General features: G+C 41.0%; 1 protein-coding gene across 27 annotated transcripts in view; it reads right to left on the reverse strand.

Moving 5' to 3' along the window:
- The window catches only part of LOC102943985 (poly(rC)-binding protein 3), a 703,847-nt gene that overhangs the window by 61,530 nt on the left and 616,809 nt on the right, over window positions 1-25,508 (reverse strand). For all 27 annotated transcript variants that reach the window (XM_043540400.1, XM_043540397.1, XM_043540398.1 and 24 more), the window contains 3 exons: window positions 18,990-19,125; window positions 1,948-1,971; window positions 1,812-1,844 (listed from right to left, as the gene is read on the reverse strand). In XM_043540400.1, the coding sequence (XP_043396335.1) occupies window positions 1,812-1,844; window positions 1,948-1,971; window positions 18,990-19,067 (135 nt within the window). In that variant the 5' untranslated portion in view covers window positions 19,068-19,125. The remainder of the gene's footprint in view (window positions 1-1,811; window positions 1,845-1,947; window positions 1,972-18,989; window positions 19,126-25,508) is intronic.

Raw genomic sequence — 25,508 nt, forward strand, 5'->3', positions numbered from 1 at the left:
TTTTTGCTGATACAGGCTAACATGGCTACCACTCTGAAACCTGTTACCTGTATTTAATGAGTCAACACATGGGTGAAAGTTGTGTCTGCAAAAAGAGAGCTCTGACATCAGTCTGGCTGAAAAGAAACTCTTCAGTGCATGTACTGAAAGGGCATATCAGAGTATTCTTCTACACCGCATGCTTTAAAATTTCCTTAAGGGAGACTTTCTACAAGTGCCTAACAAAGCAACTGGCAGAATATGCACTGCTGAAACCCTAAAACTAAATTAAACATTTCTCGGTACATTCTCTGTATAACTGAATTTTTTACTTTCAAAAAGGTAGATCCTCATCCTTTTAACAGGCACTGGAACCCTGTAGGGAGCTGCAGGTTAGTTTCTGCTGACTCAGTGGGGCAGATGTGACTTTTTAGACTCCATCCTGAGTATAAGAAAGGTGGGGCAGACCTCTGAGGACAGGTAGCTAGAGTCCGAGAATTTAAGGCCAGAAGGGACCACCAGATCAAATCTGACCTCCTGTATATCACAGACCACCAACACCACCGAGCACCTGCACATTAAAACCAACAACTGAAATTAGACTAATATGTTACAGCCCTCAGGAGACTAAGCTGTTATGTGCCACAGCAGAAAACAGGAGGGACCAACGTGCACTAATACCCAAGGCCCCTGCAATGGCAGAGAACTGACTGAGATATACCCAGATAATCCTGGCACAGAATCTGACTCCACATTGCAGAGGAGAGCAACTCCTCTCCCCCAGGTCACTGCCAATCTGACTGAAGGGAAAATTCCTTCTCAACCCTGCATATGGGATCAGATAGACCCTGAATGTGTGAGCAAGAACCAGCCAGCCAAGCACCTGAGAGAAAGAATGCTCAGAGCTTCAGCCCACACAGTGCAGTGTCCCAGCTCCAGCTGTGGCCATCTTTGATGCCACAAACAAAACAAAACAACAACAAAGACAAAAAACAACACTATGAAAAACAAACAAAACCCAACAGCAAGAATACATGGGGGAAGTGGGGAAACCTTTCCTGGCCCCTGCAAGTGACTGGCTGAAGCCCTGAAGTAGGAGATTTAGGGTCTGGGACAGATCGGCTGATTGGAAAGTAAACCTATGAGCAGCCAAGCCTAGGGAGTTGATTTAGAGTGAGATTTATGTGATATCAGCTTTGAATTAATCTTTTTGTGTATAAATCTAAACTCCAGGAATGGGGGGAAAGGTGTCTTTTTTGCATCTTTACAAAAGGTATGATGTCTCCAGTTTGCAGGTTTATCTTCTTATCGCCAAGTGTTGACAAAGGGAGTGGTAAGAGGTGAGCCTGTACCACATGGACCACTCCAGCTCTGAGAGAGAGCCAGACTTTTTGGATGGCCCCCACCTCCTATAATGTGTCAATCCAAATCCCTGGATTCAACACCCACCCATAATCCTAACCTTTGGAAAATTCAGCTCTGGAACCAAACTCCACGAATGTGAGTTAGTGGGAGAATAGATCCCTAAGAGTTTCTGTGACACTTAGAACCCTACTGACTAAATAAGCTCTGAGACAATAGGGTTACAGGCACAGTGCTGTAGAAATTATCCACTTTTAGTTTCCTTTAAAGAAGACAAAAAACCTGAGACAGCTTTATGGGAAGCTTATATTAATAAAAACTGTTTAATTTTGGCTTATGTATTAAAACACCACATATAATAATAAATAGTTGGTATTAATCTTTCCAGCCACCTGGTGGCACTGTTATTCCATACACATCTAGTTCTACTCTGACAGAAAGAAATAAAGACATCAAAGTTTCTCTCTTACCTCCTCCCTCATCTTCTTAACTGTCTCCCCTTTCTGTTAAATAAATGGGGAAAAATTAGTCCCTATTGCAGTGGTCAATTGATATAGGATATTGAGACATGAATTAAAAAAATAATTCTTAAAGTAAATTACTGACCTTTCCAATAATGCTCCCAACCTCCTGGAACAGGAAAAAAACAACACAGTAAGTGAATATTTATGAGTACAAAAAGAAGAAAATGTTAATTAAACAATATTTCACTATAAAGTTCATTCTGAAAACAAAGGTGGGCAGGACAGACCAGCCACATTTCACAATAGCTACATTTTTAGTCCATACAAATATGCACTATAAGAAGGAATGGACTAAGAGCTCCTATTGCAATATAAATAAATGACACACAAGAGTTTACTGCTGTCATGAAGGAAGCCCCACTGCTTCGAAAGTAGCCCTGAGCTAATGCAGCAAACTGTCACTGTAAATACCGAGATCTTATTTTGGGGAATAAGAGATTCAGAACTGAGCTGAACAATCTTCTGGGAAAATTGGGAAGATACAGCCTTCGCGTTCAATGGTGATCTCTTTGAAGGCAGACACTTGTGCTCTTTTCAGCAAGTAATGGACAGAAGTGGATTAATGGTGAGATCAGGAGTTATTGTATAAACAACTGCTGGCCTGTCCTTCTCAATCCCTCCAGTGAGAGCTTCCCAAACCAGTGATTTCTAATCAGCTGCTAAGACACTCTGAGGATGGCTAACGGGTTATTAAAATCCTACGTGGAGTCGTATAAAAAGTCCAGAAAAAAACCTTCAGACATGCAATGGGAGTTCTGATCACATCCATGTGTTTTAAACTAGGCACACACAAGCCGTAGGGAAGCAAAATGGAAGCTAATAACCATAAAATGAACACCATGAGCATTGTGCTAGTTGCACAGGTTTGATCCAAGACTGAAAAACAACTGTTGGAGATGAGACCAGCCAAGGAAAAAGCTCATATTCTGTGGTTAGTCTCCAAAATCCGCTTCCACTGGTTAAAAAGAGTTAGACATGATTAATCTGATCTGGAGAGCTGATCTGCAGCTAGTACTTTCCCCTGACTTGTTCTGAATCACAACCACCAGAGTAGATTTCAGAAATGGCTATCCATTACTTTTTCCTGCGAAAAAGGCTCATTTTATGACAAAAGGCTACTAAATTCATCTCCACATTTCAAGTGACCTTGTGGAAGTTCCTTCTTTCCAATGAATAATGTATACAGATCCAAAATGAAGCAGTTAGGGCTTGTGGCTCTTCTAACCACATCCACAACACTGAGGACAGCTGCAGATGTTCTGTGAGTGGAGAAGCTCCAATTTAGCAAGCTGCTTCAACATGTGCTTAAATCCCATTCATGTTGATGGGACATAAGCACATGCTTAAAGTTAAGTACATGCTGAAGTTAAGTACATTGATGAACAAGGCCATGAAGACCCCAGTCTGCCTCTACGCTGACTGCTACTGAACCTGGAAATCCTCAGGCTTATTCTCAAAATGTACCTCCCTTGTTTTTGTTTTCTTCTTTATTGCTCCTCCTATTAGCTGCCTGGAAACTCTACTTCATTCTCATATAGTGCTGGATTGTATTCAGATGGGCTTCTTATGTGCTCTGTAGAACCACAATTTTACGTGTTGTGTGGAGTCAACCTATATGCTAGTATATTTATATAAGTGTTATTTTGCTTGTTATTGTGTTAGCTTAAGTTTTAAGTACCATGCACGAGTATATCTAATAATCTGTACATATATATAGACTTCAGGAGTGTATGAATCTATATCTATGTACACACAAAAATTACTATTTAGGTTTTTAGCAGTCCAGTAGCCCATCTTGACCAGGAATGTATGAGGCTGATAGTCTATGAAAAAAGGAGGAAAATCTATTTAATAATGAAGTTCCTAAATTCCCAGATATTTTTGGACCATATAAGCAAGCCAAAAGAAAAAGTTCTTTCTCCGGGATGAATTGACAGCTCTAAGTTTGTCAGCACCAGTCCTCTCTCCAGAAAAGCCAAATTCACATAAAGATCAGAAACAGCTATATTTTTAATTCTGATAGGGAAGCCTTTTTTTTTTTTTTTGCTCAGATAGAAATCAGAGGGTTCTTTAGCTAATTTGGAGAATGGGTCTCATATTGGGTTTTCTGGTTTGTCAAACTTGATTCGTTTATATATATATATATATATATATATGGGGGGGTAACTTTAAAAGAAATGTTTCAGAGTAACAGCCATGTTAGTCTGTATTCGCAAAAAGAAAAGGAGTACTTGTGGCACCTTAGAGACTAACCAATTTATTTGGTTAGTTTCTAAGGTGCCACAAGTACTCCTTTTCTTTTTTTAAAAGAAACAAACACAACTGTCACACCGTACCCTGGCCAGTCATGAAACCGGCTTTCAAAGCTTCTCTGATATGCAGTGCACCCTGCTGCGCTCTTCTAATCGCCCTGGCTGTGTGAAACTGGCCACCAGGCGAGTTGCCTCAACCTCCCACCCCACCATAAACGTCTACCCTTTACTCTCACAGATATTGTGGAGCAATATTGTGCTGAGATCTAACCAAGTCAGTAAACTGCACCAGTGCGCTTTCAAACATCCAAAAGCACATTCTACCACCATTCCGCACTTGCTCAGCCTATAGTTGAACTGCTCCTTACTACTGTCTAGGGTGCCTGTGTACGGTTTCATAAGCCATGGCATTAAGGGGTAGGCTGGGTCCCCGAGGATAACTATAGGCATTTCAACATCCCCAACAGTAATTTTCCGTTCTGGGAAGTAAGTCCCTTCCTGCAGCTGTTCAATCAGACCAGAGTTCCTGAAGATGTGAGCATCATGCACCTTTCCCGCCATCCCACGTTGATGTCGGTGAAACATCCTTTGTGATCCACCAGTGCTTGCAGCACCATGGAAAAGTACCCCTTGCAGTTTATGTATTGGCTGCCCCAGTGTTCCAGGGCCAAGATAGGGATATGCATTCTGTTTATCGCCCCGTCGCAGTTAGGGAACCCCAACGCATTAAAGCCATCCACAATGGTCTACACATTTCCCAAAGTCACTACCCTTGATAGCAGCTGGTCAATGATTGTGTTGGCTACTTGCAGCACAGCAGCCCCCACAGTAGATTTGCCCACTCCAAACTGATTCCCGAATGACCAGTAGCTGTCGGGCGTTGCAAGCTTCTACAGGGCTATGGCCACTCGCTTCTCAACCGTGAGGGCTGCTCTCATTTTGGTGTCTTTGTGCTTCAGGGCAGGGCACAGCAAGTCACAAAGTTCCATGAAAGTGGCCCTACGCATACGAAAGTTTCGCAGCCACTGGGAATCATCCCATACCTTCAACACTATGTGGTCCCACCAGTCTGTGCTTGTTTCCAGGGCCCAGAATCAGCGTTCCACGGCACGAACCTGGCCCAACACCACCAGGATCTCCCAATCGCCACATGCCGTGCTTCTAGGAACGTCTGTGTCCATGTCCTCATCAGTATAGTAATCGTGCTGTCGTTGCTTCCTTGCCCGGTTTTGCAGGTACTGCACATACTGCTGGATAATGTGTGAGGTATTTACAATGGTCAAAACTACAGTGGAGATCTGAGCGGGTTCCATAGCTATGGCGCCTGCACGGGTAATCCTGGAAAAATGGCGTGAAACGTAGGAGAGCAGAGTGGCAGCGGAAGAGGTGCTGTTCGGTTCACGATAGCCAAAAAAAGGTGGGAAATGGTTGTCTTCTGTAGCTTTCACGGAGGCGGGAGCCCAGGACAGACAACATGGAGAAGCTCGGTAGCGCAGCAAGAGCGGGAGAGCAGAGTCGGCGGAGGAAGCTGTGCTGCTCGGTTCACGGTGGCCGAGCAGAGTTGGCAGCGGAAGCGTTCAATGAGGAAGGGAAAGAGTAGATACTAGAGATTACATAGGAAGACGAGAGGAAATGCGAGGTGGATTCATAGTAGCAGGAGAGCAGTGGTGCACTGTCTGCTGAAAGCAGTATGGTGTCTGGATGCCAAAAAGGTGTAAAACAATTGTCTGCCGTAGCTTTCACAAAGGGAGGAGCAGCTGACGACACACACCCAGAAACACTCGCGAGAATGTTTTTGTCCCATCATGCACTGGGAGCTTAACCCAGAATTCCAATGGGCGGCGTGGACTGCGGGAAGTGTGGGATAGCTACCCACAGTGCACCGCTCCAACATTCAATGCTAGCCTCAGTACTGTGGATGCACTCTGCCAAATTCACACGCTTTAGTGGGGAAGCAGAAGACTGAATGTATAAAATCGCTTCTGAAAATTCAAATAGAATAATTTCAAAATAATTTCGTACTGTAGATGTACCCTAAACTGTGTCTAAGTAGTTATAAACGTAACAAAAATGACACAATGCAAACCCTGTATAAAGCCATATGTTACTAGAAAATGGAAAATGTTGCCAGCCATTGGTTTGTTCTATGAAAAGTATACTGGATACGTGGTTTTTTAAATTTTCAATTACTTAGTCATCATTTCAGTGGGCAACAGAAGGAAAATGAATGTTAAAAATGAGGGATAGTTTACTTAATGCTAAGAGGTAGACACACACTATTATTTTCACACCTAATTCACATGATGGACTAGATATAGGATGAGTTCCATGCCAAATGAGCAATCCAGAGGCACAGGGTCTTAGCACAAAACAGAACGCATTACCTATGCCACCCTATTGCTAATGGAACAGAAAAATTAAAACAAAAACCAACTCCTTACAATCCAAGTGGTTGACAGAGATCTTGACAGTGCAACTGACTAATCTGGGTTTCTGAAATACTCAGTCAAACTGTATGAGAGAGAGAGCTATTTCCCTAATCAGCTAATAGTTATGTCTTCTGCATAGAAAGGAAAACAAATTAGTCATGTTAAAAAAAACCAGGAAGCTTAACAAGTGGTAACAAAGCTTGGCATAAAGAGTAACCTTTAGACTGCGAACATGATGTGTGAAGTTCCATCATTTTTCTAAATATTGCCAGTTTAATAATCATTATAGCACCATCAATCTCGGGAGTAAAAAACAGTCCTCACAATAAACCAGCGATCACTCTGTTATAAAATCCTGCTACCAACTTTACAGTGTTGTTGAAACACTAATCTGACAGAAGCCTTAATCTAAATTCATTTATGGACGTGCAAACCATTTTAAAAGTCACAGTAATATCATACATTTACGCTTTCATCCCAAAGCATTTGACAAACTACAAGCAACATCCCAAAGCCTTTATTACGCAGGTTGCTACTGTTGCACTTTGATATTAATTTTGCACCAGCAAAGACATCAGGATTAAGCCCTGTATAAAGCCAACTATTAATGTACCTGAAAAAAAGACAGTAAATTACATGTGCCATCACTCAGTTCATCTACCTTGAAAGAACGAATGACTGAGTCAGTCATGTTAACTGGTGATCCATGTTTATGTATTCAATATCTGATGCTTAAAACCTCAATTCAACAAGGTCTTCAATGGGACTGCTCCTATGCTAAAAGTAAGGCATACGCTTGAGAACCTTCATCAGTTTCTACAGCTCACTGACACTTACGTTATGGCCATTCTGAAAGAGAAGACACTATTCCACCCTTTTGTGTTGCAGAAGGTTTTATAACACATCCTACTTCTATTTGGCTAGCAGGCTAGTAATTTGTATAAAATTTCACCACAGTTGTCTACTGCAACCTTCTACTATCTTCCTTCCAGTGCTGGTGGTACTAGTGATGACAGTCCCTGTGCTCGCCCACTGTACGAAATCAGTAGCAATGGAAACAGTGCCTTCTGCTTATATCAATTCATTGTACCTGTGTACCGATCAGAATACCATGCTTACCAGATACAAAAAATGTTTGTCACGTGGTTTGTTTTTGGGAAGTTGCAGCAGTCACTGGCAATAAGAAAATGTCTGGATTGCTAACACTCTTCCAATGAATCACTCCCTTTTGTCAGACTGGCAAAGTAGTAAGGGACTGTGGGCTGTCACTGAAATTATCTATAGGAAGTGCACAATCAATCAATCATAAATACCTTGCCAGTGTTCACAAGAAATAGAGAGGACAGAATGAACATTGACTTAGCTGGCATTTTTCCTCCTTGGATTAACTTGCTGAGAAGCCAACTCTCAAAGACACTTTCTTTTATGTTATATATTAATGTGAAATGGATTAAAATTAGAGGAGGTTATTTATTTCATGATAACAGAGGAGCTGGTGATATTTTGTTTTACAGACCTGTCAGGGATGGATTATATAGACAAGTGTGGAAAAAAAGGCTCCAGGTTATTCTGTGTTAAAAAAAAAAAAAGTCCATGAAGGCGAGACTGTGCTGTGTACAGTGAATGAAAGTGAGAAATGTTCTCTTTGTTTTTTATCTTGCCTGTATTAGTGTCTTTAAGTGTGGGTGAGTAGTAGAGTAATGAAAAAAAATCAACTGTAGAAAATTTTGTTGTGAAGTGTGACGGCCACTGATGTTAGGTGTGCCCTGCTGGGACACAGTAGGTCTCCTTTTTCAGAGGCGCTGAGCACCCACAGCTCTAGCCAACGTCAATGCTGTTGCAGGTGATCAGCACAACTAAAAAGGTCCGAGGGTATCTGAAGGGGGGCACCCTAAAATTGAGACAATTAAAATCAATGGCCACAGTCGAAAATGTGGCTGCTAAGTACACTTGTCTAATTTACTGATACTGTGACTATGAGGATAGAGTTGGAATGTTTCACCCCGTCAAAAAGTCAGAGACAGAAAAGCCCTATTAGATCATCAGATATTTTCCCCTGCTACTGCAGGATTGTTCCCTATAGTACATTTGCTTGTATTTTATCCAGATACGTTTTAAATATTCCAAGCAATGATGCTTCCAACACTTCCCTTAGGAGACTGTTTCACAGACTAATAAGTCTCACTACCAGGCAGCTTCCCCTAGTGTTTAGGCTAAAATTCCTTTTTCTTTAGCCTTTATTGTTACAATTACTTATTATTTTACCCCATTATTTCTAGTTCTAATTCCTTGTATCACTCAAAATAAATTACATTCCCTTCTTGGTGTTTATTTTCTTCATAGATTTGCAAACTTATTTTCTCCCTCATCATAACTTAACAAAGTTATTAGCTCTTTGCATTTCTCTCCCCAATCTCTTCAGCCACCTTTTTTTTCCTTGCTTTTCTTTGAGCTCCCATTTTCCAACATCTTGCCCATGATCTAGTACCTAGAACTGAGTACAATATTCCAGGTGTGCTTTCGCCAGAGCCATAGAGAGAGGTACCTATTGCCTCCCTGTCCCATTGACCAGATGACTCTGTAGATGCAGCCCAAAACTGCACTCATATTTTTGAGTCACCATGTAGCAATCAAACTCATGTCTGTTGTTCTAATCTTTCTAGCCATTATCACACCAGCTCTCTTTCAGCTTTTGTGCTTTCCAGATTTCTCCCTCATACTGAACATACATGTTGCACATTATTTCCCTCCCAGATTGATTAACCCATATCATTTAGTAACAACAGGTCCACTTTCTCTTCCATTTTTGTTTCCCGCCTGTACCCCCTCTCTATTGGTAAATGCTCTTCTTGTTCTCCTCACCCCATCTGGCTTGTATTAACTCTTTCTGGTTTTTATTTTTGCAATCTTTAACTTTTCCCTGAAGGCTTTAACTGACTCCCTGTATGCTTGTTTGGTTTCCTGCACACTTTGCTATTCCCAGTACAGCTTTGTTTCTTTTTCACCTAAGATCTTTGTGCAATCCCTTAGGAAATCACACAAGTCTCTTCTTGTTGCTCACATTCTTCTTTTACCGAAGAATTGAAACTTGCTGGGCCTTATTCAAAGTGTCTTGTAGGTTGCCTTAGCCTTATTTCAGACTGGCAGATTTGAATATTTTCTCCTATTCCACCTTATACACTTGATTTTTAAATTTCTCCTAAATTGCTTTTTTGAAATCCAACACCCTTCTGCTGATACCATACATATCTGAATTCGGCCCTTCATGGCGAATCTTCAGGGTTTCAGACAGCCTGTTAACACTGGCTGCGTACAAGTCCAAACCATTTTAAAGTCATGTAATAATTCTCCAGTACAGTGTAAATGCTTCCTTGGAGTCCTTTTATATTGGGCACATGATGCTCAGAATTGGCACAGAGCTAGTTCTGCGGGGTATTGGCAAAGCTGCATGGAAAAGCCTTTACAACACTGCACAGTGCTTGACCTCATTACTGTTGGCATCAGGCGAGAAAATCAGCCTTCCAAAATTCATGAGAATACAAATCTTCCAAAATGTGAACAGAAAAATGAAATATCAAAAGCTCCAAAGAACCTACCCTAATCTATTTTACGGGCAATTATGAAAAGTTGATTTTTGACCAAAAAAGGGAACGGCCCTTTTGGCACTTTAACAATGTATCCAGTTGATGCCTACTGAGGGCTGTGACAGCTGGGGATGGCACACGCACTTGCACTCTATATTTGCATACTATAAGTTCTTTCTAAAAATGTTAATTTAATGCTGGTGATAGGTGCTATCTTGACAGTAATGGAAACTGATGTCCTCTATCTACAAAACAGGAATGGGTAATAGCAGTCCAGCTATAACACTGCCATCCTACCCCAGCCCTGGCCTGAAAGTTCCACCTTTAGGAGGGGAAAGGTGATTTAATTTCTGGGCCCATTCAAACTTTAGCCTCCGTGCTGAGATGGCCAGCAAGGATACTAATAAGTAGGGCTGCAGAACTCCAGAAAATGAGGTTTCTCCTGATTCTTCATTTTAGGCATGAATATAAACTAAATCCCAACCTCAGCCGGGCAGAGAGTAATTTTTTACAATGTAATGCGGTGCATAAACCCCACACTAGGAGTGAAGAGGCTAAGGAGCAGTTCTGGGCCCAGGTGAGTGCCCCACCGCACCTGCAAAGCATGTTCCAGCTAGAGGAAGGAGCTTAAAAGGTAGCCAGGTGGCTCAGGTAGGGCGGGAGGACAGACCTATGTTGAGAGCTCCTGAACAAGGGTGTTGCACAAACCCCCATTACAAGGAAGGGGCTTCCAGCTGAGACCCGAAGGTTCAAATTACTCTTTATTTTTGCTGTCTTATGTTAGACTTTGAGGAGAGGTGAACAGTGGAAGTGACCCAGGGAAGCAGTTTCAAGGAATTGCAGGGTGCTTGATATTGTTACCTCTCTCCTAGGGCCCGGGGCCAGAGCCCTGTGGAATGGGAAGATCTGGACTCTCCTAACAACTCCCTGTGACCATTGTTATGGAAAGGAGCATGTTCCTCCTTTCCCACCCCTCCTCTCAGGAGTGAAGAGAGGAAAGAGATGCTGAGAGCCCTGATGTGAGGCCGAACCCTGCACAAACGTCCGGAAGTGGGCTGAAGACCCTTTCTGTTTTGAGAATGTGGGATTCTTCATACCTCTTTAGATTTTGTTACCCTGAAGGGGGATGAACCAAACTGGTGACTTTGCTGGAGGGTCGAGTTGTCATCCCCAAGAGGCAGGCTTTCACATTATTGGAAGAGTTGCTGATGAGAGGCACGGGAGATGGGGGCGGGGAAAGTAGAGGCACTGCAACCTAACCACTAGGTCATGTTATTGGTAAGCCGAGCCCCCTGTCACATTATCAAGGCTTCCCAGCTAGTCATTAATCCCAGAAAATAACCTGTGCCTTAATCAATACTGCTTATCATTATAAACATGGCTGCATTTCAACCTGGCAGAAATGCAGCGTGGAAAACCCACATTCAGCTCCTTCATTTATTCCCTTGCTCCCCACTAACACTGCTATCTAGTGGGCCCCTGTGGTTGATACAGCAACGACAACAGGCTCCAGAAGGAAATATATGAACATATAAGGGAGAGTAAAACGTGGTATGTGGGTTGAAGGAGTCAACTCTCTCCGTAGGGGGTGGGGAAGGAGGGAATGTGTTTCACATAAATAGGAGCATGAGGAAAAATGGAATAAAAGAGATACAACAGGGAGAAATTTAACTTGTGCTAACAGTACTTGAAACAATAGTGGCAGTTATTATAATATATATATAACCTGGGAATTTATTGTCGCTCCACAAAAGGCTTGTTAGATACAAATAATGTCTGTCTATGGATCTGATTTCTCTCACACTGTTTAAGATCAGAAATAAATCCACTGATTTCAATGGAATTACACTTCGTAAAACTGGACAAAGCGAGATCAGAATCAGGCCCAAAGAGTCCTCCCTTGCTATCTCTTTTCCCCTCTTCCTACCTCTCCAGCCTACACAAAGCTGAATTCTGCACTGACCTACATTCTGTAAAACCCTACTGGATTTCTCCTTTTCTCTTCTCTTTCTCATCCCCGTAACAATGTCTGTTGTTGAATTCAGGTTTCTTTACACATCAGATAATGTAACTATACTCCGTGAGAATGACTGACATAGCTGCCAAGATTAGTGTGGCTCCATGTGTTGCATTTATACTAATTATTTGTGAATATGCAACTATTTGGCATATTTGCAAGTAATTTGTATATGACCATAAACTTCAGCTTAAGGTCAATATACCCAGCCCCAAACAATGGCAAGGGTAGGAGATGGAGCTGCACAAAATTTGGCAGCCCTGGCAGATGTGTGGGAGGTAAAAGATATCTGGCGAATAGGAAGGTGCTGGGTTGGGAACTTCAGTACCCAGAAAGATAAAGGAGCAAATAATTAAGCCATCAATTTGCAAACATCTAGAAGATAATAAGGTGATAAGCAGCAGTCAGTCTGGATTTGTCAAGAACAAATCATGTCAAACCAACCTGATAGCTTTCTTTGAAAGGGTAACAAACCTTTGCCTGTGGGGGAAGCGGTAGATATGGTATAGCTTGATTTTAGTAAGGTTTTTGATACTGTCTTGTGTGACTTTCTCACAAACACATACATATAGTACATGTAGCTACACATAGTAGCTCCATCTAGGAAATACAACCTAGATGGAGCTACTATAAGGTGGGTGCATAACTGGTTGGAAAACCATTCTGAGACAGTAGTTATCAGTGGTTCACAGTTAAGCTGGAAGGGCATATTGAGTGGAGTCCTGCAGTGATCAGTTCTGGGCCCAGTTCTGTTCAATATCTTCATCAATGATTTAGATAATGCATAGAGAATATACTTACAATGTTTGCAGATGAAACCAAGCTGGAGGGCTTGCAAGTGCTTTGGAGGACAGGGTTAAAATTCAAAATGATTTGGACAAACTGGAGAAATGGTCTGAAGAAAATAGGATGAAATTCAATAAGGACAAATGCAAAGTACTCCATTTAGGAAGGAATAATCAGTTGCACACATACAAAATGGGAAATGACTGCCTAGGAAGGAGTACTGCGGAAAGGGATCTGGGGGTCACAGCGGATCACAAGCTAAGTATGAATGAACAGTGTAACACTGTTGCAAAAAAAGCAATCATAATTCTGGGATGCATTACCAGGAGTGTTGTGAGCAAGACATGAGAAGTAATTCTTCCGCTGTACTCTGCACTGATTTGGCCTCAACTGGAGTTTTATGTCCAGTTTTGGGTGCCACACTTAAGGAAAGATGTGGACAAATTGGAGAAAGTCCAGAGAAGAGCAACAAAAATGATGAAAGGTCTAGAAAACATGACCGATGAGGGAGATTGAAAAAATCGGGCATCCAAGTATGGCAGAGCCCCAAGAAGTGGAACAGTTAGTAACTGGCATAGCTGGTGCTGCTGGGATATTATAAAGAGGCTGGGGATTCTGGCCCAGCTTGTGACCGTGGGAAGGACTCCAGCGAGGGCTCCCACCACATCAATACTTCACAAACGTAGAAACAAAAACCTTTTTTTAAAAAAACTAAGGAAATTCCCAGATGCAAAATGTAGGTAAAATAAAATTATAGTTGTGAATACACAGGCTCCTTAAAGGGGGAAGAACTTGAAAGAACATCATAGTTTTATAGAACAAATGTTGAAAACTATATACAATTCAAACATTTGAAATAGGGAAATGGAGCGTTAGGGTATCCTAAACAACCTTAATTCTATCCCCATTTTCCCTGCCCCATCTCTGCTGAACTTCATGGAACATGAGCCTTATGCCTGAATACAGAACATCTTTCTCACTGACAATATGAGCTCTATACACCTCTACATTGTATCATCCTTATTATGTACAACCACCTCCATGAAAGACCACAGACTGTCTTCTGATTCACCATTCCTTGATGAGACAGCAGTAGAAACATCTTGCTCCTAATCCTGATCTTGGTTAGAGGGGTTTCACACTGCTGTGACTCCATTGACTTCAATGGAGATTTTTCTGATTTAACCTAGTGGTGAGTTGAAAATCAGGCCTCCCCTATCTCTTACACATCATATACACACACTGAAGATCTAACCAGCTCCCTGTGCAGCATTACTTCCCTCATGCCAGCCAGTGGAATTTGTTTTTACAATATTAACCTTCTATGCTGCAAAATGGTTAGCCTCCTGGTGTCTGGACATCTTCCCTTTGGAGTTCAGCAGTGTATATCATGCTACATAATGTGCAGTGGACATGGTTAAAGAAATCAATCCTCCTCTTTAAAGTCCATATGCAAACTACCCAAGTATATGTGTTTAAAATGTCCAAAGCCACCAGGGTTTACAGCTGAGCTAATGAAGCTTACATAACCTTGGTCTACACTACAAACTTATTTTAGTATAACTACGTCACTCAGGTGTGTAAACAGCGCTATGTTGACTGGAGGGCTTCTCCCGTCAACATAGCTACTGCCTCTTGGAGAGGTGGAATACCTACGCTGACCGGAGAAGGTCTCCTGTCAGTACCGGTAGCGTCTTCACTAAGAGCTACAGCGGTGCAGTTAAGTGTAGACAAGTGTAGTGTAAGATGTCTATTTGTGAAATACAATGCAGATGTCACAAGCATATTAACCTCCTAACGTAGGAGTTCAGAAGGTAACACAATTATAGGGACAGAGGTAAGGATGGATTTCCATACATTTCAACTTTAAAAAATATATTTATTTTACTAAGTAATAAATTCTATGATTTTTAACAATGTCCTTTAATTCTCCCCTTTTGCCTGTAAGTTATGTATCCTTATTTATAACTTGAATGCTGACCCCTTTAAGTGTTTTGTCTGGGAACGCTAATTGGAGTACAACAATTTCCAGAGATGCCATTACCGCAGCAAATTTTAAGAAACTGTGGAAGCATATTTCTTGCTCTATTTCAGAGCCACTCACAGCTCTCAGAATGATAACTCTGACATTGATATTAGCATTTTTAAATCACAAAGATGACATCAAAGTAAATGTGAGGGCCTGAGTTTAATATGCAAAAATAAATTATAATTTAATACATTCTTTGCAATACTTAGATGCGATAGGGCACATTATTAGAGCATACTGTAGTAAAGGGTACACCCATTGCGCCTTGTTAACTGAGGATGTACGGTATATTTCCACTTTAACTTTGAATTTCCTTGCTTTTATGGGTTTAATTTAAACTCTCAGGGCTACATGTTAATTGAAGATTAGATACATACACCCGTTTACTGTTAACTGTAGTTGTGCACCCAATTCACTATGTTCAACACAGAAAATTAACTTCTTCTAATTTCCTTTCGGATTGCTTTATACTACTTTAAAAAACAGTTTAACTAAAATGTCCTGAAAATGACTGATACTTATTGAGTTACATAAAGGGCTTGATTCTGAGAGCAGTTTAGCTTTCTGGCATGATCCAGAATGCACGTAAGCCAAAAGTAGTTTAATGAAGCCAACAGAACTAATCACAGGTGTGAAGTTAAACGTATGTTTAAGTGCAGTGCTGGATCAGGACGAGCACCTTGCAGGATGGAGCCCTAAGAACCACATCCTAGGTTTTTACACACACACAGACATTATACATTTGCCTGATACTTCCCATTATAAGACCCTATTCTCAGTTGCTTATAACTTTGCCAAACATAAACCATTTGGGCTTGGATTTTACATGCCAGGTGCAAGTTTGGCTGAAACTTCCTGAAAAATTTCAGCCAAAATGGTTCTGCCACTTTAAGGAAAAAGGCTAGGGAAAAATATGTAGTTTTGTTCATTACTAAAATATGCTGGTGACCCTTTCTTTGATCAGATCTAGGGCCCGTATGCTTTGGAGAAGGGACATGAAATTTTGCAGGTGGTGGCATTTGTGTCAGGGATATGCCTTTTACTGCCCTTGTGAAAAATCTGCTCACATTTGGCCAAGTTATAAGTCCCTCTGAAAAATCAGTTAGCACAGGCTCAGTAAAGACTTTGATTTTTAGCAGCTAAGATTTCTGAAGACACTGTCCTCACTGAGGATGCTCCAGCCTGTCACAGCTCCAGCCTGTGCATTGCATCTTTCTCAGAGAGCAACTGAGCATTCTCCCTCCAGTCCAGGGTTTCATGGCTGAATCTGGCCTTTCCCTGTAATGGCTGCTCCAGGCCACAGTTGGGCCAGACACTGGAACTGAGAGCAGGGAGCCTGTCTCTCATGGACCCTCAATGACCCCTTGTTGGCACCCAGGCAGCATAGAGGAGGACGCCATCTGATTGGAATGCAGCTTGACCAGGAGGGAGGGAAAAAAGTAGATTCGGATAAGGACTCTGGTCAGACTAGAACTAGAGGGCAGGGGATGAGAAACTGACTGGGATTGGCTGGACAAAGAGACTGGATATGGGAACCAGTATGGAGTTGGGGTGGAATGGGGGCAGGGAGGAGGTGAGTGAATCTGAGGGGAGTTAGCAGAAGAGTCTGTGCCCACTAGAGCACACTCCCCTACAGAGCTTGGGATGGAAACTAAGTTTCCTGAGTCTCATCATTTTTCTGCTGTCAGCAAAGATCTCTGAAACTCACTGGCAATCTGTCTCATCCCCCTCTTGTGCTGGTCCAAAGAGAGAACGAGATCCTACTTTTGCTGCCAGTTACCCTGATAACTCAAGTGTCAGAGGCCTGTGTGGTAGACCTAAAGGTTCCAGCCCTGCTGATGATCCATGTGGGTATATATCACATCACATGACAGAACTTCTGTTCTTCAGTTTTCTTATTTTAAAAGCCTAGAAAATTACACACAGAAACTAACTAAAAAGAAAATTATGAAGGTTGTAAATTCAAGCACTTAGAAGTTTGGAAATGCCGGAACTAAGGTTGTCCATGTAACCTTAATTTGGCCCCTTTGTGCGTATGCATCATGATACAGTTTTTAATTACATAACCACATGCTATTTTTTCCACAGGACCCCTGTATCATGTGTACACAGAGTGGACCACAGTTACTTAATATTTTAATAGAATCATAGAATTGTAGGACTGGAAGGGACCTTGAAAGGTCTCCCAGTCCAGACCCCTGTACTCAAGGCGGGACTTAGTATTATCTAGACCATCCCTGACAGGTGATTGTCTAGCGTGCTCTTAAAAACCTCCAGTGACAGAGATTCCACTACCTCCCTAGACAATTGATTCTTCTTGTCTTCTCCTTGTTTTTTAATGTGTGGCCTTGCGCTTTAGTCATTGCACACTATTCAAACCCTGATCTGAAGATATAATTATTACTTTCCTACTGGGCTTTTCTATGGTGCTCATCACTACAGTATCTGATTGCTTCACATACACTAATTAATTTATTTCCCCAACAGCTCAGTGAGAGGAGATATTATTATCCCCATTGGACAGATGGGGAACAGAAGCACAGAGATTAAAGCCAAAAGTATGCACTAATTTTGGGTAATTTTCAGAGTACCTAGCATTATAAGCATTTTACAGAATTTATATGTTCAAAGCATAGCTCTCATTGACTTCAGTTACAGCTGTGAGCGCTCTGCACTTCTGCAAATTAGCCCCCAAGATCTTAAGTCAGGCACCCAGAAAATGATTAGTGATTGCCTGTGAAAAGTTTGGTTCAAGTTACTTGTCCAGCATCACATAGGAACTCTGTGGCAGGGGCAGGGATAGGATCCAGTTTTCCACTGCACCATTCAACTCCCTTAACCATGAGACCATCCTTTCCCTTCCTGCAATCCCTTACCTAAATTCCTACATGTCTTCCAACTTCCTCAACGTATGAGCCAGGGGTCCTACAGACAACAGCCTCCTTCACTGTGCAACCCTGATTCATGCCCAGAGCAGGTCTATCCTTTGCACTGAAGGAGGCAGGGATCCTGTTGAAAAAATAGGATGTGATCATGTAACTAAAACCTGTATCGTAAAGCATATGCACAAAGGGGCTGAGTTAAGATAGCATAGGCAACCTTAATTCTCCCATTTTCTAACTTTTGAGTGCTTGACTTTGCAATCTTAACATTCGTTTAACATAGTTTGTGTGTGTTATACACAAATACAAACCTGCACATACATAAATCCAGTTTATATGGGGCATAAGAGAGTCTGGTATTTGTGTTAGGAGGCTATTTTATGGGTTTTGAATGCCTCTCAGTTCTTTTCTGGTGTAGGAGGTGAGAAGTAGCTGCTGTTTTTTGTTTTAATGTGATTGTATTTTTAATGTATAACACAGCTGCCTAGAGCCCAAGAAAATATTTTATGCATTATAAATCAAAACAAACATTATATATATTAGTGAGATATTTCCAAAACATATTTAATCTATATCTATGTTCACTGTTTCCTTGCCAAAGGAGAGCAAACATCTACCTGAGGCCAGCACTGTACAGATGCTTCCCAAATATGAAAACACCCAAGCTGGTTTTGCCAAACATTGCAAATAAACATGCTCTCAGGGTGAGAACCTGTGAAACAAGTTTTAATTTATAGCAGCACACTTCTGTATTAAGAGACTAACAAAGTATTGGAAACTGGGGTTTGATATGTAATTGCTCTCAGTCCCTGAGCTATAGAATTGTGAAGCTGTAACAACACTGATATTGGCACTCGGGCCCCAAGTTGGCCTGTTAGAAGCCCTGATTTACACACTTAACCATGTGCGTAAGTGCTGTGCTGAACAGGAATGGAATTAAATATATGCTTAATTTCAGCATGAGTGGTATCACGTTGCTGAATCAGGGACAGGTCTTTGGGCCTTGAGTCAATGGGAATTTTGCTCTTGACTTAAATTCGAGCAGGACCAAGGTCTTTGTAAATGTAACTGTCAGACTTTAATGCAACCACAGACACCTAGATAAATAAAAAAGACAACCACTGTTACAGGGTTAAATGCATCACCTTGCCGTGCATGAGAAGGCGTATGGTAAGTGTGACATTGAGACCTCCTTCAGTCACTTTTGTGTCCTTTGTGTTCATCCTGGCCTGGTATCTTCAATGCTTGAAAGCAGTTTCTTAGTTTTTCCACTTAGTCAACCTGCAGAAAGAAAGAAAGTACCACTGAATGGCTGAATTTTTTCAAAGCTGAAAATATCACGCTGCACAAACCAATTAATGTCCTCCCCTCTGATTTTTCCTAGTATGGCTTAGCCTGTGAAAAGCTCTTTTGATTGTTTTTATTTTTTTAAGTGCCTGAGTACGTCATCCTTCATCAAGTAGGTGATAAACTTTTCTTCTGAGCCTTCAGGATACTGCTGGCTTCATGTGCTCTGAAGTTGAGAGTGACTCAGTGCAGCAGAACCACAATGACAAATTGAAATATAATATTTCCTTGAATAGACACACTTCTGTGTGTGTGTGCGTGAAAAAAATTCCAATTTTACTTTTAAACTCTGTTATTTTTGTTTGAACTGGGAAATGGAAACACTTGCATTCCTCTCCCTGTCTCCACCCCATTCTTTCTTGCTGCTGCAGAACAGAGGATTTTATGATCCCTACAGTTAGTTCAGATGACACATTAGCGAAGACATCTAAGTAGCAAAGAGCCACTTGCTGCAGTAAATGTGGGCACTGTCTGGCTTTGTTTTTGTCTAAGAAGCCCAGAGGTGGTTCTGTCTCTCCAAGGCCAAAGCTCAGCTTCAGCCCTAAGTGAGAGAAGGATGTGTCTTAATCCCCGATGACAAATTGCAGATTTTCAGTCATTCACAAAGTCATAAATATCCTGAAATGCTAATGAAAGCGGCAAGGACATGCCTTGAAGGGATAAACAAGCATCTATTATGAGTTTATTATTGCAAGGACATTTATCATTACAAATTAAAATGGGGAGGGATGAATGTTACCAGGGACAGGCAATCCTCAAAGAAAAGTAGGCTTAAAGCTTTCTTGGAGACTGTTTAGTGATTTTTGTCCATTTTAGGCCTATCTTAAAGAAAATGGAATCCTTAGAGTTACACTCAGAGCAGAACATTATTTTCAGAACTAGGACCAAAAAAAGGCAAATTGTCGCTTCTCTCAAAGATCTGTTAAGGTTCATGTTGTTCATTACTTTGGTATCACTATAATAAGTGGGGGCTCTAGTGGCTAAAGAACCAGCCCCAATGCGTGGACATCTCAGAGTTTGGCTCAGCTTTGTGGCCCGGCCGGACTTTGCAGTGGATAACGCACATCCTGAAGGACACTACTTCACAGATAGTGGCCCAGTGGTGCAGTCTGAGTCCCACCAGGTACAGAGTCTATGCTAATGACTGCTCATATATGATCACTGTGGCTCTGGGGACTGAGGTCAGGAGGTTCGGTCCTTTCCTTAATGCCTCAGCAGGAGTAGCAGAGGGGTTACTAGGCTATTACAGGGCTGTAGAAAAGTCTGCAACCCAGCTACATGGAAAGGAATGAGAGAGAGTGAATGTGCATGTGAGGACCTATGGAGGGATGCTTTGGGAGCTACAGAAACGCCTCGTTCCTACAACTAGTTCTGTGAGACCTAGTCACATAGAATAAATGGGTCCCCTCTGTTCCCGTGGTTACGGGGGCCAACTGTTCCCAGGAACAATTAGCCCAGAATGGAACCAGCACATGTTCGTAAAAGGCTAGCACTTCCCTTCCTGACACTTAACTTGGACTTGTGACTAGACCCTGGGAGAGTTCACACTAACCAACAGGAGTAAAGTAGAAAATCTAATCATGTCTTTGATACTCCATCAGCCCCTCGTCTAGATTATTATTTTTATTTACACTGTTCATCTCATTACTATGACATCACCCAACCTGGAGAAAAATGGAAAAGAGTCCAGTAGAACAAGCTGCCTAAGGGAGGGGATGGAAACCAGAAACTCCTGTTTGTGCCATTGACACACTGTGTAGCCTTGAGTAAGTCAGTTTGGCTCAGCTCTTCAAAAGGTATTTCAATAGAAGTAAGGTGCCTCGACACCCTTGAGGATGTGGGCCTTTGCAATAGAATGATTTTACAAAGGCGACGTCCTTACCAAGTAGTAAATATATGAAAACATGAATATACTGACACACAGATATGAAGATAGAATGGTGCTTGCGTTATTAGGTCATTAACAACTGCCTCAGGTGTAGTGAGTCCAGTGACCCAGTAAAATATATTAACAGCTGACTAAAATAAGCCCAGGAGGTTTTTTTAATTATATGGATCATTCAGTTTGAAAGAGACATTGAAAATGTAACTTATTTTATAATTATTATTCAGTAAAAATAACATTTTTTGTAGGTAACACCATAAATATACATGAGATTGGGCTTTATGGGTGTGGAGAGGTGAGACACGGGCTGGTCTGGGAGGACAGCTGTTCTACATATCACCCCAATCTATCTGCCCATCCAGGTGATTATATGGCCCAACTGCTGTAGTATCAGAGCACGTCCCAAGTATTTAAATATTAAAAACTATTTTTTCTCTCTCTCTTCTGTGCAAACTCACATGATAAACAGCTTGAGTATTTTATAGGGTTTTTGGCTTGTGTACATGCATGCGTAAAAATTGACTGAGGTAAAGCTAAGTCAAATAAATGAGTTTGCATTTATTTACTTGTATGTGGTGAAGTCCAAGGTTACGCTGCAATCTTGTGGATGTGAGTTTCATAGTCTAGGCCTAGCTCCTGTGAAAGTACTGCCTGCCACACTTTAGAGCCTCTTCCCCTTGGTCAATAGTTTCTCATTTCCAGTGGAATTTAGCTGTCATAAGTTCCAGGGTTGTGGAGGTACATGTCAGGTCTCATGTAGCTAAGGCCAATTGCATGGATGACTGAATATCAAGATGGATATATTGAATTGTACCCTATATGCTATGGGGAGCCAGTGCAGAAAGGACAGCACTGGGGTGATGTGCCCACAGTAACTTTTGTTGCTATGCAGCCTGATCTCTGAGTTTTGTATTCTCTAGAACTTTTGCAGGGTGTGTAGCTTCACTATTAGATATAATGAGTGGCAATAATAAATCCCAGAGATAATAAATAAGTGGATAACCCTGGGCAAGTCTGCATGTGAGCCTCTAGCAGGGTTCCTGAGATATGTTTATTTTGCGTAGAACACTTCCATTACCACATGGTAAGAAGTGGAAATTCATCCTCTGAGATAGATACCTGAGCTCCTATTCCCTATACAGTTTATTCTAACGTAGGGGACATTCAGCCTAATAAAAAGGGCCTTTTCTATATATTTTATTCAATATGTATTTTCTAATTTTACATATGAATGTTACGTGTAGTACACTTCAACCACTATTTACCACATATGAGGTGTCTGTTTTTCAATGTGGAATTTCAGTAATTGTTGCTAGACTAATTTATTAAAATTTAAAAACAGATTAACAACAAACAATAAGCCACCAAAATACTACAAAAGACAAAATAATTCCTGATGTATTCCACTGGATTACTCTAGGCCACAGAATCAACTACATGCTGAAAAGACAGTGCCAGCAGACAAATGTAGAGAGGTTAGAGATTCATGCAGCATCCAATCCAGTGAGGAAGGCAAGATCCTACCACAAGGGAATTGATGGCAATCTGTCAAAGGCCCTCTTTCTGGGGCATCATGGTCACGTTTGCTTGAAGCAAGGATGTATAGGGAATTCTCTGAGAGAAAAGAAAGGACAGGATATCTCCCACAGCAGTAAAATCGTACCAGCTGCAAATATGGCTGTTTCCTGTAAAGACTTCATCACTCACAGGAATAAAAAATACCCACTGTGTTTCAGTGCCATTGCAGATCATCATAACAGCTGCTTTAAAATAACACTTACAGGATTAATTTTTCAGTTCTCACTCACCAGCTCTCTTGTAATAAGTGAAATCTTTGGTATTGTAAGAACATTTTAGTCAACCAGAGGACTATACAGTGAACAAGTTCCCAGAGCTTTGTTTGAAACCAGATTTTTTAAAAAAAGCATGTTAAATGACTTTTTTATGGACAGTCAATACTCAAAGTAAAGAGCCAAATGCTTGCCAAGATTTTAGCCACTCTAATCAATATCTCCAGGACTGATTTAAACCAGCAGAATCTTTAAAACTCAAAAGTAAGTTTGTCACCTAACTGATGAAGTGCTCAAAAGCTCAGAAAAATCATATATTATATTTATTAATTACTTCAAAGGCAAGCTCTAAAATGAAAAATTTATCTCGTTTTACTGCTGAGAAGCTAGTGCTAGATGTAAAGTTGCCCATTTGCTAATTATGTGTAGCTGGGATACCCAAGGAAAAGCACTACAGAATTCTTAAATAAAAACTGTTGTTTGCTTTTACACAGCTGTTGACTGAAATACCATCTGGTGTCAAATTCTATTCACCTTACCCACTTGATAGATGCAATAAAATAAGGAATTGACCCCTGAACCACGCTACCAGTTCCACAGCACCCTGCTTTGTTTAGTATATAACATCACAACTCACATAACAGAAAAATGTGGCATCTGATAGTGACTTTATTCCAGTCTGATCAATTTCTGAAATCACTGGGGCAGATTCTCTGCTGCATCCAACTTGCGAAGCATAACAGCCCTCACTATAGTGCTGCAAAAACTACATCTGGGTTTCCCTGCACATCCATTATACATCCTCTGTTTTAAAGGGGTTGCTGTAAAAATGCAGAAGCTTGGCACTAAAAGATTAATACATGGGAGTGAATTTCCTGTACCTGATTAAAACACAATCCATTTAAAGGTATTTAAACTCTGCAGGCCAAATTGTGACCTCTGCTGCCCCTGTGTAACCCCACTGACTTTAATGGCATTCCATATGGGTGACCAAAAGCAGAATTTGGTCCTATAACCAAGGGCAAGATGGGGATAGTGGGAGGTAGAAAGCAGAGTTAGAGGAGCCTGCCCTCACCTATCATCCCCTGCTCAGGACTAACCACAGCATGGTCCTTTGGCTCCTCTGAAGAATTCTGAAGAGTGCGTAACTAATGATATTTTGCAATGAGGAAATATCTAGTGATTACTGCAGAGGTCAGCATTACTCTTGTGTTAGTTAACATCTTCACCAGTGATCTGGAAAAGGATGTTAGCAGCACATTAGCGAAATCTGCTGATTATACTAAATTAGAAGGTTTTGCAAACCTGAGCAAAGGCAAGGCAATAATAGAATAGGAGACATGGAGATGAGAAATATGGGCAGAAATCAACAGTAAGAGATTAATTCTGAAGAAATGCAAGCTAATACATGAGGGGAAAAATTATTTATACCAGTGGGACAGAGAAACTTGGAAAGTGGTCATGCCATAAGAGACCTAGGAATGGGTAAGTGGACAGCAAATTAGGGGTTGAGATGTCACATCATGAAGCACAGAGAGAATAATAGGTCCTCTCTACAGGGCTCTGATGCACCTGTTCCTGGAATATTATGTTTAGTTCTGGGTACCTCATTACCAGACAGATTGAAACACTGGAGTGAGTTCACAGTAGAGCAATAAAACATAATCAGGGGAGACTGATGTATGTGAAAAATTATAAAGCCACAAAATAGGGAGACACATAACAGACTACAAATATTGAAAGACAAACACCTGGGAAGGAGAGGAATTAATTAGGGTCATACAACAGTGTTGGTTGATGCAGGAGTTATAGGAAGCAGTTAAAGGAAAAGTTTAAGCTGAATTTCTGGAAAAAACTTCTGACACTGAAATCTCCTAAGGTGAATAATATTGTCCAAGGTGTAGTGGCAAAAGCCCCATCACTTGGGAATGAACTGGATCCAGTGCTGAATCCAGTGCCCAGTGAAGTCAACAGAAGCCTTTGACTTCAAGAACATTGGTTCAGGCCCTAAATGGGATGAGAGCTGGTCAGGAACCAGAATTTCCGTTTCATTAAGAAATCTATGTTTTGTTCCGTATTGGTATGAAATGTCAAATTTCAAAATATCCCACAAAATAAAACTTTGGAACAGTTTTGAACATTTTTCGTTTTGGGTCAATCCAAGTGCTTTTGTTCTGACAAAATTGAAATGTTCCATTTTGATTTGGTCTTATCATAAAATATAAAATAATATTTCAAAACAAAAAATCATTACAAAATGAAAATGTAATGTTACAATAAGGTCGGACCTTATCAAAAATGCTTTGTTTTGAGTTTTTAAAAGGAAATATTATCAAAATTTACACATTCCTGCAAAACCTTTTTTATTTTGACAAACTGGCATCTTCTAATGGGAAAAGGTTCCATTGGAAAATTTTCAACCAGCTCTAATCGGGACTAATCTTGTGTTGGCAGGGAAACGGATTTAGATGAGCTAATGAGGTTTTTTTCATCTTTATTTTCTAGGACTTTTTAGATTTCCTGGCTTTTTTCCATTTTTGTCAGAACCTTCACATTATCTTTACTTAGGAGCGGTTTTTGTGTGTGTGTGGTTTTTTTTTTTTTTTTGGTCAGTGAATAAGTTAACTTGGTAGGGAAAAAAG

Source organism: Chelonia mydas, chromosome 2, assembly GCF_015237465.2.
Source record: "Chelonia mydas isolate rCheMyd1 chromosome 2, rCheMyd1.pri.v2, whole genome shotgun sequence".
NCBI lineage: Eukaryota > Metazoa > Chordata > Testudines > Cheloniidae > Chelonia > Chelonia mydas.